The sequence below is a fragment of the Porites lutea genome, chromosome 10, assembly GCF_958299795.1.
Source record: "Porites lutea chromosome 10, jaPorLute2.1, whole genome shotgun sequence".
Lineage (NCBI taxonomy): Eukaryota > Metazoa > Cnidaria > Anthozoa > Scleractinia > Poritidae > Porites > Porites lutea.
The window spans coordinates 8,932,100-8,953,700 of record NC_133210.1 but is presented as its reverse complement, the minus strand read 5'-3'; the positions used below and the strand labels follow the sequence as shown (position 1 = coordinate 8,953,700).

Sequence of the window (21,601 nt, the reverse complement as noted above, 5' to 3'; positions counted from 1 at the left end):
ATAAAGTTTTTGCGTTCAAGGGTAACCTTTTTCTTGCTTTCATTGTCAAAAATATTAACCTGGGGATCATAGTTGAGTTTTTTTTGGTATGGACGAAAAATTACATAGTTTGACTTTTTAATATATCAATGTCCAACCAGAAGAGCATTCATTGGTTCTTGAAACAAAAGATTGTTTTGTTTCACTCGTTACACATTTGAATAGCAAAAACAATGTTTTTAATTGTAAACATTGATGTCTCCTATATGCACAAAGAAATGCAAATCCTTTAACTTTTAAACACATTTAAATAAAGAGGTTTGTAGAAAAAAGAATTCCCAAGTGACTTTTGATAACCTTTTTGCTTACTTTTCAAATTGCCTCTTTGGATTTGTAAAAGAAAAGTTTAATGCCACTAATTAAGTTCTTATTCCACAGAAATGGTCTGAATCTTATTCCTGTGAAGTTGAACAAATTACAGGATTATATATCTCTGATGACGTCTTAAATTAGGTATCTCCGATCTTTTGGATTGCGTCATAGAATATTTTGTGTCGTGCCCGGTATAACCACTTTGACGGGTTTTAGGCTATTTTTGAATCGTTGTCACTGCAGCTTGCGTAAGATTGTTTCCTGCTTGTTGAAAATTTCTGTCTGAGGACTTCATTCAAAAACTTCATTCACGTACTGCAGTGAGCGAAGAAACTAGAGTTTCTGGCATTGGTGATTAAAAGATTGTAACGGATATCAATAAACCCGTAAGCAAGCGCAAGCTTAACCACAGGTTACAGAGCTCAGTCTCACTCTTTTGGTTGGCATATCTTCCCCATTAGTCCTAGCCATTAAGTAGCACGATAGTGTAGAGGGGAGGGGGCTAGGGTCTCATTCAATATTCGTTTTCGATTATTTATATAGTCTTCGACGCTTTATTAGCAGTGGAAGATCTTTTTAAAGTTAAAGCGGAAAAATCGAAAAGAAAAAGGTGATCACTCGTTATCATCTGTCAATTGACCACGTTCCAAGTAATAAGCAGATAAACACTACTCAGTTTTGGTTCTGGCAATAACTGCAAGATCCGTCTTGAAATAGCTAAGAAAGCCCACAAATTGTTAAATTGTCTTATAGTGTCGCGTGGTGCATAAACAAAATTTTACGTTCCAATTGCCTCTGTTTTAGGCGAGCTAACTGCCATCATGTGCCTAGTTATTGATGACGCTAAATTCGCAAAAATTGAAGAAGTGGATAAATGATGTTTCCTCTTACGCGTACACCTGTTTTCTTTTCTTTTGCCTTTTTTAACTTAAAAAAATATGAGCATATAATCTTTTTATTTCTTTGTTTTTGCTTATTTCTAACTGGACGTCTTTTACCACTATTAGATACTGTAAGGAGAACGGTGGCTATTTCGTCTTTAAAAAATGAAAACTATAAATAGAATAAATATATAATACAATCTCCTTATCATGATTTATTTCAAATTTTTTCTGTTGATTAGCAAACCATTCAAAAGAGAAAGATGGAATGTACCCCTCGAGCTGCCTTCCATGCAGTTTCTTTTCAGTTTTTTGTTACCGTATTGGCATCCTGTATTCTCAACAAGTGTGACAATATTAATAATAATGCCAAACAGTAACATTTCCTTTATATTTCCCACATCAATTTGAGTGTTTAGTAGAGAGCTACATCTATACTGACTTTAACAATACGTCGCGTACTCTTCATATTAAGGATTAGATTATATGAAGGAAATGATCAAAAATCGTGCGTTACGCTATTAACACCGACACTTAAGGTATCATCTACCCTCAAGTACCCTCCTCGCGTTGATCGGCGCTAGCGCTTTCGCTTTTAACAAACACCCGTACATTTTCTGAAAGCTTAATAGTTCCAGATTATTGCTTATTTCTTTTAAAAAATCAAAATATTAACGCGATTTAGAAATTAGAAGCTTTTTGTGAAAGCGGGTGTCACTGTAAATTTAAGTCCAGTCCAGCCAAAAATTAACGGAAGAAGCCAATTAAGAACGCATTCGCTTCTTAACAAGTTTGACTAAAAAACCTTGTCTCAGATTTTTGTCAAGTGCGTTTGCTCTGTTGTTATAAGCAGGTGAAGTTGGGATAGCAAATCATTAGCACTACCTGTGAAAAAAATACTCTAACTCGAAAACGAAAAAAGAAATCAAAATTCGGAGACATGGTTTTTTAGAAAAAATATCTGACATTAAGTTGGCCAAATTTCAGCCAAATTGGTTCACGGGTTGCCGACTTGGAGTTTAAAACGTACTCTCCACTCGCCCTGATTTTCATTTCGAGAAAACAGTGGAAAACGATTTTTGGCGGCGTATGAGATTTAAACAGATTATAACGCCAAAGCTGTCAATGTTGATGCATACCAGCGAAGGGACAACAATAATGACACAGCAGGAAAAGTTGAAAACGAAACCCGACAACAGATTCATTTCAAAGGCTCTGCTGTGTTCAATCCTTTCTGTTGTCGAGAAAGCTTCATTAGTTATTTGCAACGGGCAGTTTTCATTTTCGCAACGGACAACCCAAGTTAAGCTAAGCCCACCTTTACTCGATACAATTTTTAAAAGTTCGACACTTCCCTGGAAAAATCGACAACAAACCGCTTCCTGGAGTTTTTCTTGAAGCTTCTTTCCCGCTAAATAGAATTTCAAAACAGTACTTCGTTCGATTTTTGTATTGCGCAGGACCTCTCGTGACTTCGCCTCTCGCTTGGCTGCTAAAAGCTCGCTCCCCTCGCTAACGAACTCGTGAAACTCGATTCCGCGGTATTTTCAATGGGTTTTTCAGGAGCTTTCTTGATTGTAGTAGGAGCCCATGTCGCTCTCTGCTAATTTCGAAGCCCATTCTTTGGCGGCAAAACGATTTTATCGTCTTCTTTTGTCTTGGAGTCGAGGACGAAAACGGACAAGCTCTTCTTTCTTCTTTGGAAGCATTCACTTTCAAACTCCAGGGAAAACGATTTCGATATACGCAGGTGAGTGATAATCATCTCTGTCTGTTGCAGATGACGTTTTGGGCTCGAACGCAAATAACACGGCAGAACATTTATATACCGTCTATTCGCGATCAATTAAACTCCACTAACTGCCGAACTATAATTTGGAGTTACTTCTGTTGGTAGGTAAAGCATTATTTTTGTTTTTTCTAATAAGCAAAATTCACCTAGTTTGTTTATCAAAATTATCATAATGATAATCGAGTGCCATTCTAAGCCTACTATTTAACTTATAATTCTGCTAATTATTGAAAACCTGTTCATCCTTTTCTTTTGTTTCTGTGTGAAACAAACATATATAAATGGCTGCCTGGCCTTGTTACTTTCGGGTAGTCAGTACCCCCGTTACATTCGTTGTTTATCTCAGCGGAGTTGTAACATGACTTACGAGAAAGTTAATCTTGTCATGGTTAGCACATCTTACCAATAATTGGGGCAAATGGCACCGAAGTTGTCAAATTAAATCCGTTTGGAAAATATATATATCTATAAACCAAATGTGCACCTCGATGATGGGGCTTTATAAAGCACTCTAGGGCCCATTTATGTGGTCAAAGACACCCAAGGCTATACTCTGCCCCGAGTAATTAAGGACGAGCTGCCCTCTGAAAACTCTCATCTAACCATTTTTATGCGAACTGTAAACTCGTACTGCGGAGGCAAAACAACTCGGTGAGACGGGGACAGTTTAAGTAGCCAGCGGAGTTAAAATTTCGACTTGCCTATCCGGGGCAACCCTCGGTATGCTTTCAGTTTGTTGAAGCTTAAAACTAAAAGAAAGGCTAAATCTGAATTAACCGTCCTAATTATTATTAAAGAAACAAGACAAGAAGACGTGAGATTATTTGGACGGTTATTGCGAATGACACTTTCTTAATACAATATAAATACTCGACGTAGGCTGCCTAGTGGGCACCAAACACGACATAAAAGGGCTCCAAATACAAATGACATTCCTGTTCTTTATACCCACGAAACAAGCTCGTCAAGATGCGTTGAAACCTCGAGCGTTAAAAGAGCAAAGCAGCTGGTTGCTCAAACCTGCCTACACATAGGGCTAATTTTGGCAAATGTCAAATGAGGGAGAAAAATGTGTTAACTACAACGTCATTGTTTGTCTATGGTCAGGTAGTAAACGGAAAGTGCATTATTTCAGTTCCCCTTCGTTTTGTATTTTGATACCCTAATTGATCGTTCAACCTGATCACTGAGAACAAGATATTTTAAATCAATTTGTAGTTATTTTGATTAATCTTTCAAGTAAAGATTTGACATCTTTCAATGTATGTTCTATTTTGGAAGGCAATTACAACACGTTCAACCGGAATTTTTTTCCAAGAAAACAAATTGTTTAACCCGTGAAGGGAGAAAGGTTCCATTATGAAATGGGCGGTGTAGCCTAGGATCAGGCTCCGTAGTCAGGGAAAAAAAGCATAAAAAAGGGTGAAACAGTTAAAGAACAAAGAAAAGAAAAAATGAAAAAGAAAAAAATCACGAGCCGAGCGGTGGACTCCTCCTCGGTTAGCTTCGCTCACCAAAAACCTTTCGACCCCCACTACTGCAGTGCCACTAACCTTCCTGTATTTTGTATTCCTGTGTCGTTTTCAAGCGATCTGGATTGGTTTTGCTATTCTGTCTTAACCTTAAGACAGAATAGCAAAACCAGCCCAAAACGCTTCAAAATGACTCCTAAATTTGTGACGTTCAAGCTTTTAATTTATTGTAATGAACCTAAGTGCATCCTCGTCCCATTACAAGTGAGTACCTGTTGGGATTTGATCCCGAGAGGAGGTACTCCTTATAATGGTCTATACAGAGAGGCTCCGCCCAAAATGGGTACCTTTCTCAGGCTTCAGGTCAGGGATATGAAAGGGTAGGGATTTCACTTGTTGAAGTATATGAAAGGGTAGGGAGATCGGTCATTTCGTTCGGTAAAAAGTGGGTCCAGAAGGGCTAACAGATGCATTTTGTGGCTGTGAAAACTTTCTGGTTTTGTGATTTATTCACCGGCATTTTAAAGAAAGTGCAATTACAGCAGTAAAAGCTATGCAAAGTTCTCAACTAGGTATAGGAAAGGGGTACCTTAAGTCAATAGAAAGTATACGAAAGGGGTACATTTTCTGTCAAGAATGGTATATTATAAGAAGGTAAGGGGTTGGACCTCGGGACGGAGTCTTCCCGCACAAAACTTTTTTGAGTACCTCCCCCCCTCCCTGGGGGGTTTAAATAACTCCTGAGTTAAGAACACCAAAGCTAAATACGTGAAACAGTACGGTCCTTCCAAACAAAAATTGTTAATCAAAACAGCTCTTCTAAACAGAGTTCTGAAAATATTGTGTTGAAATACAGTAAAAACTCGCGTGTACGAACCTATATTTCTTGAAGTCTGCCAAAAGAGGTTCTTGTATTTTGGGGGTAGTTATCAATTAGCAATTTAGGCTAAATAGGTTATAAATTTTTATGAAAAGAAATTTGAAATTGGCCCTTATTCACAACTCTACATTGGAAACTACTTTTATGTAAGGGCCATGAAGACAATATTGCAATCTTTACTTTATAACCTGTTTTTGTTGTAGGAATTACAGTAATACTTTGTAATTACGGTTTGGTGTGTACAGTATTTCTTGTAATACCAGTTTGTAATCTCAAAGTCAAACTCCTTGGTTAAAATGTTTATCATAATTAACTTTAACCCACATATAAGGGAAGGGAAGGATTTATTATTAAGTCTGTATTGCTCATTGATATACCCTCACCTTATTTATGGTAATATTGTCTGGGGTAATAATTACAAGACAAGACTTGATAGTCTAATCAAAATTAAAAAGAAAGTAGTGTGTGTGATAACTTTTTCCTCGTACACTGAATCATCAAAGCCGCTCTTTCAAAATTTTGAGATCCTTAATGGTAATCAATTAAATAATAAGCAAACTATCCTTTTTATGATTGACCTATTTAATAATAAGTTGCCGTATAATTTTAGAGATATTTACATTTTGAATAGTCAACTTCATTCCCATGCTACTCGGCGAAGCAATAATATACATAAGCAGTTTTACAGAACAAACTACGGCTATTATTCAATACAGTGTAAGGGGACGAATTTGTGGAACTCTATACCAGACGATTTGAAGAACACAAATTCACAATATAGTATAAAAAAGAAATTAAAAAAGTATCTTTTGTCACAACAGTGTTTAGAGTATGCTTAGTGGTGTGCAAGTTTATAAATTGAAATTAATTTATAGTTAGATTTATATTTACATTATGCTGCATATGGAGTCCAGACCTGATAAAAAATTTAAAAAAAAGTAAACAATAGGGGAATCTTATAAAAGCCCTTAAGGGTTTTCTAAATTCACCATATTGGTATATATATCTGTTCAACATAATAAAGTTAATGTTGTTGTTGTAAGAACCTGCTTAATTTTGCTTGGCAGTACATAGTTGAGGTTCTTATATTTTTGGGCATTAAAGTGGCAAGTTTCTGCCAGCAGGTTCTTAAACCCCTAGGATCTTACACGAGGGTTTTTATATACGCCTAATTGCAATAACGTTGTATTAGAAAAATAAAAAAAAGGAAAAGGCCAAATAGGAATTAATTAGGTAATTAAGCCACATTTTCAGGGTGGATTCAATTGCATTTCCCGGCTGAAATTTTTTGTTTTTGTTTTTCATCTTTAAAACAATAGCAAATTCCAACGGGCAAATACGACGTCCGTGTGTGGATGCTGCAAATGATTTCATTAGGCTTATTAGCCTAATTAATTCCTATTTGGCTTTGTTTTTTTTTTTCATTTTTCTATGACAACTTTTTTGCATTTGGGTGTATACAGTATCTCACATTGATTATCATGGCATTGATTATCATTAGGTTTTATGAAGAAACGCAGTACATTGAAATAATTGAGAAAGCTGATTATCAACACCAAAACACATGTGCTTGTCGCTCAAGAACGAATGGGACAGCAGACATGAAGAAATACTGCGGGCAAAAAGATTTCAAACTTTGTTTCCTTAAGTTCTATATGTTTTGTTCTCTGACCATTCTTTGGATTCAAGGTACGTTATCTTTGTAAGTAAACTAAAGAAGGCAATTCTTGTATGCTTTATAAGTGTCAGTTAAATTATTTATTTTCAAGCCTTACTCTTTGACTGGTAAGGAAAATCTCCTTAACTTTATCTATATTACAATTTAGAAACTAACTTAATAAATCTAGGCTCCGCAGCAAGTATGAAGAAAAGGGTAGTCATTTATCAAGTGACAGCGGACAAGAGAGGATACAGTTCTTGCAGCCAAGAGAGGATACCTCTCACCCGTTGCAGCGGATGAAAAAGAAACTGTACATACAAACATGGTTCTGTGTTTTCGATCTGAACACTTTGAACCTACAAGTTTTATTTTCAGTTAATGTATTATTGGCAATGGGCGTCAGTCAACACAAAAAGTATGCTCGATTACCAGCTGCCGTTCAGGAAATGAGTCCACGCCCCTCTTCCTCCTTCCTCTTCTCGTTGAGGAAAAAAACCGGACCCGAGAGAGCTGGTTGCATTATTTCAAATAAGCAGGAGAGACGAAACAGCCAAGTTTAAAAGATCTGTCGGGCAAGAGTAGACAAAGAAGGATTGTCTCGCATGCCCACTGCTTGACGGTCTGCGAAAAAACTCGTTCACATCATGAAACTCAGCCAAGAATTAGGGGAAAACCTGACGTCAAGTTACGATGGTAGCAAAATTTCTGGATCTCAACAATCTTTCTTGAGAAAGACGGCCATTTGCATTGTCGAACGATAGAGGAAAAGTATGGGCTACCGTTTTGTTCCCGAGCGCAATCATGCACCGGAAATTCATACATGTCAATTTTTTCGTTTTTTTTTTCTGCTATATTAGCAGGACCGGGACTGTTTGTTGAGATCCAGAAATGTTGCTACCATGGCAGCGTGACGTAATGGCTTCTCCTCTCTACTGGCAATGTTTTGAAGACATTCTTGGTGGCGGAGTGTCGAATGTCGACTGCACTTACGGACTAGCCACTAATAAGCGATACTGAACGCAACGTATCAATCGAAAGTTCCTGGTTCTCATTAGATTCCCAGTCATAAGTAAGTGACATATGTGGGATGTCTACACATAGCAATTTCTATGCAGGCCTTTCGGCTTTTAATTGGCCCGTGCTTAAAAAGAAATAATGGTACCTTTAACTTGCCTGCATCCAAGTTTCTTTACAGGTAAATTACAACCACCAAGTAACTTTTCTTAAGTTTATCATCACCTTCACTATCACCATTGTTGCCTCGGTCGCTTCGGGCATCAGTCCTCTCAGCCAGCCCACTTACATCATTTCCCCTACGTTTGAGCTCCTCAAACTGATTCTGTTTGAGAGTGATGCCCTTTTCTACATATACCGCATTCATGTTGAATACTACTTTAAACGTATTGTCGAATAAAGATGGTAGAATTAGGCGGAGTTCAGAGTTGGTGTTCGGGCACTGTGCATGAGCACGGTACTCTCGGGGCAGTAACGTGATTACAGTCTTTGTTCATATACCCACGCTAAGAATTCGGGCAGGGTGCCAGTGTCCACGGCGTACGAGGTCGTGACCTAGTTATCGGGAACTAATGGTCACCGAGTCCATATCTTTTCTTTCGCTCCGAGGCAAAGTACTGTTTTGTATCCTCTGCTACACTCCTTTTCCAATGAGGTCTGACAGGGCGAAACTGAGCAAATATGTACACAGTGATATAGGGTACCCAAGGCGTGAAAAATGCCATTTTGTGCTGGTAGCTCAGCACAGTCTAGTTCTCGAGTACCAAGTTTGAACATCTCCTTATTTATTGAACTTAATAATTAACCGCATATAAAATTTATTGCTGAAATATCTGAGCCACAAAAACGTTTTTGTAGATACGCATATCTCAGCAGAGGAAAAAAATATAATCAATTAATCCTTAATGTGCGTACTCACTTCAAACCAATCCAACAAACACTTTATCATACGCGCATTTCTCTTCATACCACCCTCCAGGATAGAAGAGAGAATTTACATGGGGCAATGTTCCACAGTTTTTTTTTATTTTTTATTTTATTTATTTTTTTTAATGCTTCAACAATTTATTGCAAACATTGCAAAGTATTACAAAACAAACATTGAATAAATAATTAAATAAATTACACTACTTTACACAAAAGAGCCATGGTGGTTATATAATTAAAACTTAGAGTAAGCACAGGAGAGGTTTCCATAGACTCGAGTGAAACTTGTTAATTAGCCCTTTGGATTGGAATATGCATTTATGTACAATTAGCTTGCCTTAAACAAAATCAAAAACAGGTCGATGTTAGGGGTCTTCTGTTCGAATCTCTGAGTAAAAATGCGTCTCTTTCCCAGTAAAATAAAATAATTGAAAATTAGAGTTCTTTTGTCTTCTGGATTGTAACCATAAAGTATGCTTAATTCATCTACAAGGTAACAGTCTCCGCTTTGATGATTCCACCAGGAGATTATTTTGCCCAGAAACTGTTAATTTCGGTACAATTGACTAGCATATAGGGAAGTGTTTCTAAAGAGTTACAATGAACGCAGAGCGGGGAGTTTGAAATCTTCATCTTATATAATTTGCTGCCATACGGTAAAATATTGTGGATTGTTTTGTACTGGAACTTTGCTGTACTTGCTACCGTGGCAGAAATGAATTTTACTTCCCCATTCACTGCTCCATAACTTTTCTTGATTGTTGGAGCTGTACGTCTCTTGTAGAAAAATTACTGAAGCATTTTATATTCTTATAATGAAGTTGTCTGAAAATAGCTCGTCTTTTTCGCGAACTATTTATGCCCCTAACATTGAGCGTAATAAAACTTAATCTACGCATAACTAATCATGATTCTTTATGGAAACGACCAGCTTGTGATAAGTGGCTCCCATTGCGCATAAGTTACAGAAGGATAACAATAACAACACGAAACAACACATAGAAACAGGAGTTACCTCCTCGAAGGAGTTCACGAGTTTGGCCTTGCGGGGTTCCAAAAACCTCGAACTAGCAACAGACGGCGATTAAAGTTCTCCTGCTAATAGCATTTTTTACTTTTCTATTTCGCTTTCCATTTTCTTTAGCTCTTCGTTTCTTACAGTTATAACTTTGCCTTTCGAGTCCGAATACTTGAGATACTTTAGCGTGGCCGGGTAGGCTATGAAAACCCTGCATTCTTGCTCTTCTAGCTTCTTTTGAAGATGTTTCTTGAAAGGAATAAGCGAATAAGCGCTTTTCGGCGTTCTTGGGTGTCTTTTGCGAAGTCAGCTGCAATTCCGATTAGATTTCCATGAAACGTATTATCTTTAAGTCTAACTCGGAACTTGACACACGCGTTCGTTTTTCGCTCGGTTTTGGTGGCATTGCTCTTTAAAAAAAATACGTGTTTAGACGAAAGACTTTCTACTCATTTGTTTGGGCGTAACCTATCATAACGAAGGCTTGTTCAGGAAAACTCAGAAAAGCGTCTACTCCATAGGCTCGACCTCGTCCCAGTCCGCAATGTTCCACAGTTACTAAGAGCAAACTCTTCTGAGAAAACATTTGAAAAGAATATAAACAATCCAATCGAAATTCAAAGTGAAGTTTTATCCCAGTGCGAGTCGTGTATCGTATACAATCTATCATTACTGATTTTTGCGCTTCACTCTTTCCAGATTGCGAATTCCCGCCTCCCCCCTATTCTGTGGGTTTTTCCTTCATCCTCCCTCTTATTATTTGGTCGTTTCTCCTTCTCCTCTAACATAAGATATAAAGTCACGACCAGCGGATTTAAGAGCGGTTGTCAGAGAAAACCGGGCAAAATGTTAAAAATGTCAACGGAAGGGGGTCAACAGAATAAGTTCATATGCATACTAACATCATAGATAGGTCTGGTGGTGTAATGGACAAATATACCAAACATAGGTTCTTCACTGCCCTTGTATTAGCCCGGAGATACGAGCAACATTTTATTCGACCCCCTCGAACGCTATTTTTATAAGCAAATTTTCACCATTTTCTGAAACTCACAGAACCCGCAAAATTTAACAAGCAAAGTTTATTTTTTGCATGCGATACAACACATCACAGAACTACTTTCTAAAACCATAAGATTTGTTAAGTAGCCACGGAAAAGACTAAAATTTTCTTATTTTATCTGACCTAAACTCAGTGTCTGCAAACGAGCAAAAAATCGGGCATTTTTTGAATTGATTTACAGCGCACAACTAAAACGACAGAACAACTCTGACAGCCAAATTGCAGTCTACTATCATCCATGTAACCAAAACAGTAATAATCATTTTGGGCCATTGAAACTGGACGAAATTAGAAAACTCACATTTGTTATAGTTTCCAAGCTTTTTCTTGCAAACAGGCCGATCCCTTCGTGTTTGTTTTAAGTCCTCTTCGTGAATTTTCTTTCATATTTCGCTGTAAAGTATGTTCAACAGCTGGAGGAAATATCAAAAAGCTCGCAATAATGCCTACGTTACATTTTTAAAGGGCAAAAAGTGCTGAACGATAGGATGAAACTAGAAAATAACAAAAGCGACGCCATCTTGAAAATTCAGCACTCAGGAGGGACTGGCACTAGTAGCTGCCTTCTCCACAAGATGATGAATTACCAAATGGATAAAAGACAAAAAAGAAACAAACCGGCTTATCAGCGACCTATTACAGCCCTATTTCTTTTTCAATTACTACTTTTAGTTAAATTTAGCTTGTTTTGTGTTGTCGTTTTTTTTATGGCGGAGTGATGGAGCGTGGTGAACAGGTGACCAATTGGCATTACTTTATTCAGTCTTCATTTGCTCTTCATTCACTTCATTTTGAGTTATCCCGTATAAGTCTCATGTTTTTTTCTGGAATCTTTATTGTATTATCTATTTTTGCGTCGGTCTTCAATTACCGTCCATGCCCGAAGGTCCACTCATCTCCTGTTCATGATTTCCTGATGCACTTTTCATAGTCCGGAAGGCTTCGCCCGAAACACTACTAGCAGAGGTTGGGGGAAGTGATTGACTAGTCATAAGCTTCATGGGTGGGGAGGTTGAGGAGTTGCTCCTTGGACTTGGCTGACTCAGTACAGGCACCTTGTAACAGTCAAGAGTCAGGTCCGCAATCTGACTAACTGTCAGTCACTAAAAATTTATCGATGTACGTTTGAGCAACTTGTTGTTGTGAGTGAGTTTTGATTTCATTGAGCTTAAGTAATTTGTATTTAAAACTTTTCAAAAGAGATTGAGCGGTTTTCTAATTAATAAAAGTGAACTTATGCAGTAATTTGCAGTGACACCTAAATCTGTGGAAAATTGTAAATACATATATTCCATTTACATCTGTAACTCAATGCGATATTCTAATTCCATGGTCTAATTCCTGTGAATTTCATGGAACTCCATGGAGATCAATGGAATTAAATGCAGTATTTTCCATGGAATTTCGTGGAATTCCATTGAATTCCATTCAAATTGATGTCCTTATCCCCCATGGTATGCCATAGAAATTTTTTTTCACGGAAATCGATGGAATTCCATTGAGGTATTTCTTACGGTATGTATCAAGTTATTTAAAGGGGCTATGTCACGCTATTTTCTACCTTTTTAAAAAGCTAAAGCATGTTTTCGAATCAATTGAATTCCAAGAATAAGACTATATTTAGGCATTAAAACCGTTTCCTGTCGTCTGTTAATATGGATGGCAAGGATGATTCAACCTTGAAAAAATGGCCAGCCTTTTCAATGCAAAAAATTACCAAAAAATAATTATGGCTAGTGCTGTCTGATAAATTTTGTTTGGGACCTTCTCCATAACTCTAAAGGAGCATTTTCTATAAGTGTATAGGTACTAAGTAATGACTTTAGCACGTAATATTCCTAAAAACAGCAATATCCTCGAGACAAACTTCCTTTAACACCAGGATAAATTGAGTACTATCTGATTAAAACGCCGATCACTATTGTGGGAAGTCAAATCTCTTTCTTTTTTTCCACGAGCTTGACGTGGCGAGTGTTTCACCTTTTCTAAAGCGAAACGTGTTATTATTCTCTTGTCTTAAAGCGTCAGCGTGTCCAAATATGGCAATCCTGACAGGGACTTCAGGCATCATCACAAGTCCTTCTTACCCGGGAAATTATGGTAATTACCACAATTGCAAATGGAAAATCATGGCAAGTACAGGAAATCGCGTAAAGTTGGTCATTCAAGACATGGACATAGAAAGTGGGACTAACTGTCCCTACGACTACATACAAATTCAAAATGCTGTCATATATGGTAGTGGTGTGCTTCCTGGGCGTTTATGTGGTTTACTCACCAGCAGTTCGACTTTTTCTTCTTACCACGAGCCCTTGATTGTACGTTTTGTTACTGATGGTTCTCTAACAGCCCGTGGATTTAAAGCAAGATACACTGTTATTCCTGGTAAGTAGGAAGAATTATGTTTTGCAGTGCTTTGCGCTTTATCCAGTATAGTATGTTGCGCGGTATCTCGGCACAATTGCTTTTAAACACTAGAAATTTTTGTTTGAGCATAGACGATTTCTGAATTTTGTCCTCAAAGATAGTCCTTTACATTTCTCTTGAAAGGTTTCCACTTTGCTCAATTAAGCATATTTAAGATCAGGGGCATAGCCAGCCATTTTTCCCATTTAAGCCCAATCTGAAGAGGTCCTGAGAAAGCGAGGAAGGAGAGATTCATTCCAGTCATTCAGTCGTTCGTTCGTTTGTTCGTCCCTCCGTCCCTCCATCCATCCATCCATCCATCCATCCATCCATTCAGAGAGTCGTAAAACTTTGAAACTTGAATGTAAACGGTGCTGGTATTGGTTCTGCATGGCGATAAAAAAAAAAGAAGAACAAAATTGAGCACTTCTAGTATTATGTATTTGGTTGTTCATTGAAAAAATGTTATTGAATTTTGAGAAGAGTGAAAACATAAAAAGGCCCAAAAAAACAAGTGAAAACAAAGCAAAAACAAGTGTATTTCTTGACATTTCAAGAGCTTTTGCTCCTTAAAGATCGGGTCAGTATGGGCCTCGTAGCTAGATTTTCTTCCCTATTGCCTATGATGTGTAGAGGACTTAGTAGAAAGCTAAGTTATCGCCTAAGCCAAAAACAGTTTTCAGAGGGAACATGAACAACAGCGGGTCACCTTTGCTCAAAAATGTTGTGTCAAAATAGTAATTAGCAGTGATTCGTCAACGAACGGGTTCTTTTAGTTAAAAACAAAATAACCGTGTCACAATCACACCTTGATAAACAGTTTTTGAATTCTTTATAAAGAACTCTGTTACACTCAAGTACATCTCCTAAGGTCAATAGGGACGTGATTGTCTCTTTAGCACTGAGCTAGCCTTGCATGTCTCGCTTGTGTGTACTAGAACTAGGGATTCCATCAATATCGACGATCGTGCGTATATATTACTATATCTCAGAGAAACGAGAACTCAGAGAGTAAAATGGCAACTTTCCCAGGCCTTTGTAAGGTCTTCAGCTTTTTCGTCCTTTGTATCTTCTAAGGAAGAGATTCTAATTTGTCACAGAAGAGGGATGAGAGGCAGCCCGGTTCAGTTTAGATTTAGCGAGAATACGGCTCTTCCGACTATGAAATTTGAGTTACCCTGTTTGCAAAATAGAATTGCAGAACGAAGCGAGTTCTTAAAGGGACACAGTCAGCTGATGCAGATGCGCATTAGATGCCATTTCTTAGCTGATTTGCATGTTAGAAGACGCGCATGAAACAGAAGTGAGACGCCTATCCGGAATACTCTAAGCAAACCTTGGTAGAGTTGAACTAGTTACAAGCCGAAATCGTGATTATAGATCCTAAGCCATATCAGAGCACTCATTTTATATATATACTTAGTATATACACACTCAGTGATCGTGGCAATTCAAGCAATCTGATTGGTTAGCTATCTCGGACTATGACGTTATATTCACCGCGCTAGGCGGTGAATATAAAGCAGAACAAAATCGCTGTCGTGAACTGGGTGTTTTTGCCAAAGTTTCGTAGTAAAGCCTTTTTGAAAATACACGAATATCCAAGTGCTGATGGCTTTGAAGGCAAGAAAGACTTCATGGTGCTTAAACAGCGTGATTTATTGTGAAGTGGTTTACTGTAGCTGACTTTTTGTACGCTCGAAGCTATGTTTACCACTACAGAGGAAAACGAGGTCGCTTTGCCACTGTTTTGTGATTTCGGGATTTTCTCGCAAGACCAATTTTTCCTATAAATAGAAGTTAATTTATGAAGAAAACAGGAAGGCAAATATTTTCGAAAACTGTACGTGCCAGCAAGTTAACAAGGCAGAGAACTTTGGAGATAAACAACGCTCACCTTGATCGTAGCTGCTGTTGACAGCATTTGCAAGAAGCGACAAAGAAAACTTTCTCATTCACGGTGAGTTGACAGAAACAATTAAAGCTCTACTTTTCTTCTCAGAATTGGGTAGTAATTTAAATTTTCGGCGTTTTCTTTTAAACCGTTGATGCTAAAGCTTACAAAACTCGATACAAAAAGATTAAAACTATCATTCACCATGTTTAAAGATACTGTAAAGATCTAACTTTTGCGCATCCACTGTTTACGGCTTCGTGTTCACGCATGAATTCACCTGTCAATCAAACTAATCGTTTTTTAATGGTTTCCTTTCTGATTCTGTTGAGATCACTTCGTGTGAATATACTAAAACAATTATTCTCCTCAGGCTCAGTTAATATTGTTGAATAATCCCCTCGACTTCGTCTCGGGGATTATTCAACAATATTAACTTCGCCTTCGGCGAATAATTGTTAAATATATACCATTGAGAATTCACCGATGGATTTGTCCAGACATCGACGAATACTTTGGAACGTTAGTAGAGGTGAGAATTACGCGAAGTCTGAATCATTGTCGAAGGTTTAAGGCCGAGAAAGATTGATTTTCCACGTACACGTAACTACTTAAATCGATTTTCCAAATATATCAAATGATTATTTGCTCGCCAGTGTAATTGATTCATTTCTCTTGTTATTTTGGTAAACGAAGGCCATTCCTCCCGCCCGGCGTCTACGCGTGTTCATGTTCCTTTCGATACTGTTTTTAACTAAATATGATAAAATATTGTAAAAGAATGAGTAAAAAAAGAGGTTTTCAGTAAAAGATCGAGGATCGAATAAAACAGTAGGCAAGACTGAGCGGATTTATAGATGTATTCGACGCGTACATTTAATTTCAGGTTGAGATAAACGCTCATTCAAACTTGCAAAACTAGTGTCCAGGTCAGCGCGGTCCCATAGCTGACTGTGTCCCTTTAAGCCGATTTTCAAGTAAAGCAAACTAAAGAAACGAACCATTTAAATGGAATATTTTGTTCGAAATTGCCTTTTACATCGATCAATGCAGAATAAACATAGTTACCTATATAATGAAATGAAATATTTTTTAAGGCATTGGCTACGGAGCCAAAAAAAGTGGTGGCCATGTGGACACATCCGTTTTTTCAAGTACCCACGCTGGAATTCGTGCACGGTGCTGGTGCCCGGGTACAATTAAGGACGAGCTCGGGTACAAATTAGGCAACGGTAAAAATATTGTAACTTATCATTTCTATACCCACGGAGCATTTAGGAGTTCTCAAGAAGTCGTCGAAACGTGTCCGTGCGTTCCAGATCGAAATGGAATTTGGAAGTGTTTATTTTTGAAGAGAGGGAAAACCGAAATACATGGAGGAAAACCTCTCGGAGCAAGGATGAGAACCAACAACAAACTCAACCCACATACATGTATGGCGTCGACGCCAGAATTCGAACCCGGACTACATTGGTGGGAGACGAGTGCTCTCACCACTGCGCCACTCCGCATTTTTGTTAGTTCTGGAGCAGTCCACTGCTTTGTAGCCGCTGCTAAGCTTAAGTCTCAAACTGGCCACTGACCGAGTTAAGAGTGGTTGTAAGAGAAAAACCGGGCAAAATGTTAAAAATGTCAACGGAAGGGGGTCAACAGAATAAGTTCATATGCATACTAACATCATAGATAGGTCTGGTGGAGTAATGGACAAATATACCAAACATAGGTTCTTCACTGCCCTTGTATTAGAGATACGAGCATCATATTAATTATTCGACCCCCTCGGACGCCATTTTTATAAGCAAATTTTCACCATTTTCTGAAACTCATGATCACAGAACCCGCATGCATGCGATACAACACATCACAGAACTACTTTCTAAAACCATAAGATTTGTTAAGTAGCCACGGAAAAGACTAAAATTTTCTTATTTTATCTGACCTAAACTCAGTGTCTGCAAACGAGAAAAAAATCGGGTATTTTTGAATTGATTTACAGCGCACAACTAAAACGACAGAACAACTCTGACAGCCAAATTGCAGTCTACTATCATCCATGTAACCAAAACAGTGATAATCATTTAGGGCCATTGAAACTGGAAGAAATTAGAAAACTCACATTTGTTATAGTTTCCAAGCTTTTTCTTGCAAACAGGCCGATCCCTTCGTGTTTGTTTTAAGTCCTCTTCGTGAATTTTCTTTCATGTTTCGCTGTAAAGAATGTTCAACAGCTGGAGGAAATATCAAAAAGCTCGCAATAATGCCTACGTTACATTTTTAAAGGGCAAAAAGTGCTGAACGATAGGATGAAACTAGAAAATAACAAAGCGACGCCATCTTGAAAATTCAGCACTCAGGAGGGACTGACACTAGTAGCTTTTGGTAGTTCATCATCTTGTGGACAAGGCTGGCTAAAAGACAAAAAAGAAACAAACCGGCTTATCAGCGACCTATTACAGCCCTATTTCTTTTTCAATTACTACTTTTAGTTAAATTTAGCTTGTTTTGTGTTGTCGTTTTTTTATGGCGGAGTGATGGAGCGTGGTGAACAGGTGACCAATTGGCATTACTTTATTCAGTCTTCATTTGCTCTTCATTCACTTCATTTTGAGTTATCCCGTATGAGTCTCATGTTTTTTCTGGAATCTTTATTGTATTATCTATTTTTGTGTCGGTCTTCAATTACCGTCCATGCCCGAAGGTCCACTCATCTCCTGTTCATGATTTCCTGATGCACTTTTCATAGTCCGGAAGGCTTCGCCCGAAACACTACTAGCAGAGGTTGGGGGAAGTGATTGACTAGTCATAAGCTTCATGGGTGGGGAGGTTGAGGAGTTGCTCCTTGGACTTGGCTGTCTAAAGACTCAGTACAGGCACCTTGTAACAGTCAAGAGTCAGGTCCGCAATCTGACTAACTGTCAGTCACTAAAAATTTATCGATGTACGTTTGAGCAACTTGTTGTTGTGAGTGAGTTTTGATTTCATTGAGCTTAAGTAATTTGTATTTAAAACTTTTCAAAAGAGATTGAGCGGTTTTCTAATTAATAAAAGTGAACTTATGCAGTAATTTGCAGTGACACCTAAATCTGTGGAAAATTGTAAATACATATATTCCATTTACATCTGTAACTCAATGCGATATTCTAATTCCATGGTCTAATTCCTGTGAATTTCATGGAACTCCATGGAGATCAATGGAATTAAATGCAGTATTTTCCATGGAATTTCGTGGAATTCCATTGAATTCCATTCAAATTGATGTCCTTATCCCCCATGGTATGCCATAGAAATTTTTTTTCACGGAAATCGATGGAATTCCATTGAGGTATTTCTTACGGTATGTACCAAGTTATTTAAAGGGGCTATGTCACGCTATTTTCTACCTTTTTAAAAAGCTAAAGCATGTTTTCGAATCAATTGAATTCCAAGAATAAGACTATATTTAGGCATTAAAACCGTTTCCTGTCGTCTGTTAATATGGATGGCAAGGATGATTCAACCTTGAAAAAATGGCCAGCCTTTTCAATGCAAAAAATTACCAAAAAATAATTATGGCTAGTGCTGTCTGATAAATTTTGTTTGGGACCTTCTCCATAACTCTAAAGGAGCATTTTCTATAAGTGTATAGGTACTAAGTAATGACTTTAGCACGTAATATTCCTAAAAACAGCAATATCCTCGAGACAAACTTCCTTTAACACCAGGATAAATTGAGTACTATCTGATTAAAACGCCCGATCACTATTGTGGGAAGTCAAATCTCTTTCTTTTTTTCCACGAGCTTGACGTGGCGAGTGTTTCACCTTTTCCAAAGCGAAACGTGTTATTATTCTCTTGTCTTAAAGCGTCAGCGTGTCCAAATATGGCAATCCTGACAGGGACTTCAGGCATCATCACAAGTCCTTCTTACCCGGGAAATTATGGTAATTACCACAATTGCAAATGGAAAATCATGGCAAGTACAGGAAATCGCGTAAAGTTGGTCATTCAAGACATGGCCATAGAAAGTGGGACTAACTGTCCCTACGACTACATACAAATTCAAAATGCTGTCATACATGGTGGTGGTACTGGGCGTTTATGTGGTTTACTCACCAGCAATTTGATTTTTTCTTCTTACTACGAGAACTTGATTGTACGTTTTGTTACTGATTATTCTGTAACAGCCCGTGGATTTAAAGCAAGATACACTGTTATTCCTGGTAAGTAGGAAGAATTATGTTTTGCAGTGCTTTGCGCTTTATCCAGTATAGTATGTTGCGCGGTATCTCGGCACAATTGCTTTTAAACACTAGAAATTTTCGTTTGAGCATAGACGATTTCTGAAGTTTGTCCTCAACGATAGTCCTTTACATTTCTGTTGAAAGGTTTCCACTTTGCTCAATTAAGCATATTTAAAATCAGGGGCATAGCCAGCCATTTTTCCCATTTAAGCCCAATTTGAAGAGGTCCTGAGAAAGCGAGGGAGGAGAGATTCATTCATTCATTCAGTCGTTCTTTCGTTTGCTCGTCCCTCCCTCCTTCCATCCATCCATCCATCCATCCATCCATCCATCCATCCATCCATCCATCCATCCATGTATTCATGCAGAGAGTTGTAAAACTTTGGAACTTGAATGTAAACAGTTCTGGTATTGGTTCTGCATGGCGATAAAAAAAAAAAAAGGATTGAGCACTCCTAGTGTTATGTATTTGGTTGTTCATTGAAAAACATTATTGAATTTTGAGAAGAGTGAAAACATAAAAAGGCCCAATTAAAACAAGTGTATTTCTTGACCTTTCAAGAGCTTTTGCTCCTTGAAGATCGGGTCGGTATGGGCTTCGTAGCTAGATTTTCTTCCCTATTGCCTATGATGTGTTGAGGACTTGGTAGAAAGCTAAGTTATCGCCTAAGCCATAAACAGTTTTCAAAGGGAAGATGAACAACAGCAGGTCGTGTGCTCAAAAATGTTGTGTCAAAAGAGTAATTAGCAGTGATTCGTCAACGAACGGGTTCTTTTAGCTAAAAAAAAAAAAAAATAACGTGTCACAGTCACACCTTGATAAACAGTTTTTGAATTCTTTATAAAGAACTCTGTTACACTCAAGTACATCTCCTAAGGTCAATAGGGACGTGATTGTCTATTTAGCACTGCATGTCTCGCTCGTGAGTACTAGAACTAGGGATTCCATCAATATCGACGATCCTGCGTGTATATTACTATATCTCAGAAAAACGAGTACTCAGAGAGTAAAATGGCAACTTTCCCAGGCCTTTGTAAGGTCTTCAGCTTTTTCGTCCTTTGTATCTTCTAAGGAAGAGATTCTAATTTGTCACAGAAGAGGGATGAGAGGCAGCCCGGTTCAGTTTAGACTTAGCGAGAATACGGCTCTTCCGACTATGAAATTTGAGTTACTTTGTTTGTAAAATAGAATTGCAGAGCGAAGCTAGTTCTTAAAGGAACACAGTCAGCTGATGCAGATGCGCATTAGATGCCATTTCCTAGCTGATTTGCATGTTAGAATTTAAGACGCGCATGAAACAGAAGTGAGAAGCCTATCCGGAATACTCTAAGCAAACTTTGGTAGAGTTGAACTAGGTACGAGCCGAAATCGTGATTATAGACCCTAAGCCATATCAGAGCAGTCATTTTTTTTTATATGTACCATTGAGAATTCACCGATGGATTTGTCCAGACATCGACGAATACTTTCGAACGTTAGTAGAGGTGAGAAATGACGCGAAGTCTGAATAATTGTCCAAGATTCAACGCCGAGAAAGATTGATTTTCCACGTACACGTAACTACTTACATCAATTTTCCAAATATATCAAGTGATTATTTGCTCGCCAGTTTATTTGATTCATTTCTCTTGTTATTTTGGTAAACGAAGGCGATTCCTCCCGCCCGGCGCCTACGCGTGTTCATGTTCCTTTCGATACTGTTTTTAACCAAATATGATAAAATATTACAAAAGGATGAGTAAAAAAAAAAGAGGTTTTCAGTAAAAGATCGAGGATCGAATAAAACAGTAGGCAAGACTGAGCGGATTTCTAGATGTATCCGACGCGTACATTTAATTTCAGGTTGAGATAAACGCTTTTCAAACTTGCAAAACTAGTGTCCAGGTCAGCGCGGTCCCATAGCTGACTGTGTACCTTTAAATCGATTTTCAAGTAAAGCAAACTAAAGAAACGAACCATTTAAATGGAATATTTTGTTCGAAATTGCGGTTCACATCGATCAATGCAGAATAAACTTAGTTA

General features: G+C 38.0%; 1 protein-coding gene across 1 annotated transcript in view; it reads left to right on the top strand.

Annotated features, from left to right (window-relative positions):
• Positions 1-19,565, top strand: part of LOC140950693 (scavenger receptor cysteine-rich domain-containing protein DMBT1-like) — a 91,405-nt gene extending 71,840 nt beyond the window's left edge. Inside the window, exons 2-4 of the mRNA XM_073399937.1 lie at positions 13,081-13,443; positions 14,305-14,321; positions 19,137-19,565. Coding sequence (XP_073256038.1) covers positions 13,081-13,443; positions 14,305-14,321; positions 19,137-19,565 — 809 coding nt within the window. The remainder of the gene's footprint in view (positions 1-13,080; positions 13,444-14,304; positions 14,322-19,136) is intronic.
• Positions 19,566-21,601: the final 2,036 nt, after the last annotated feature.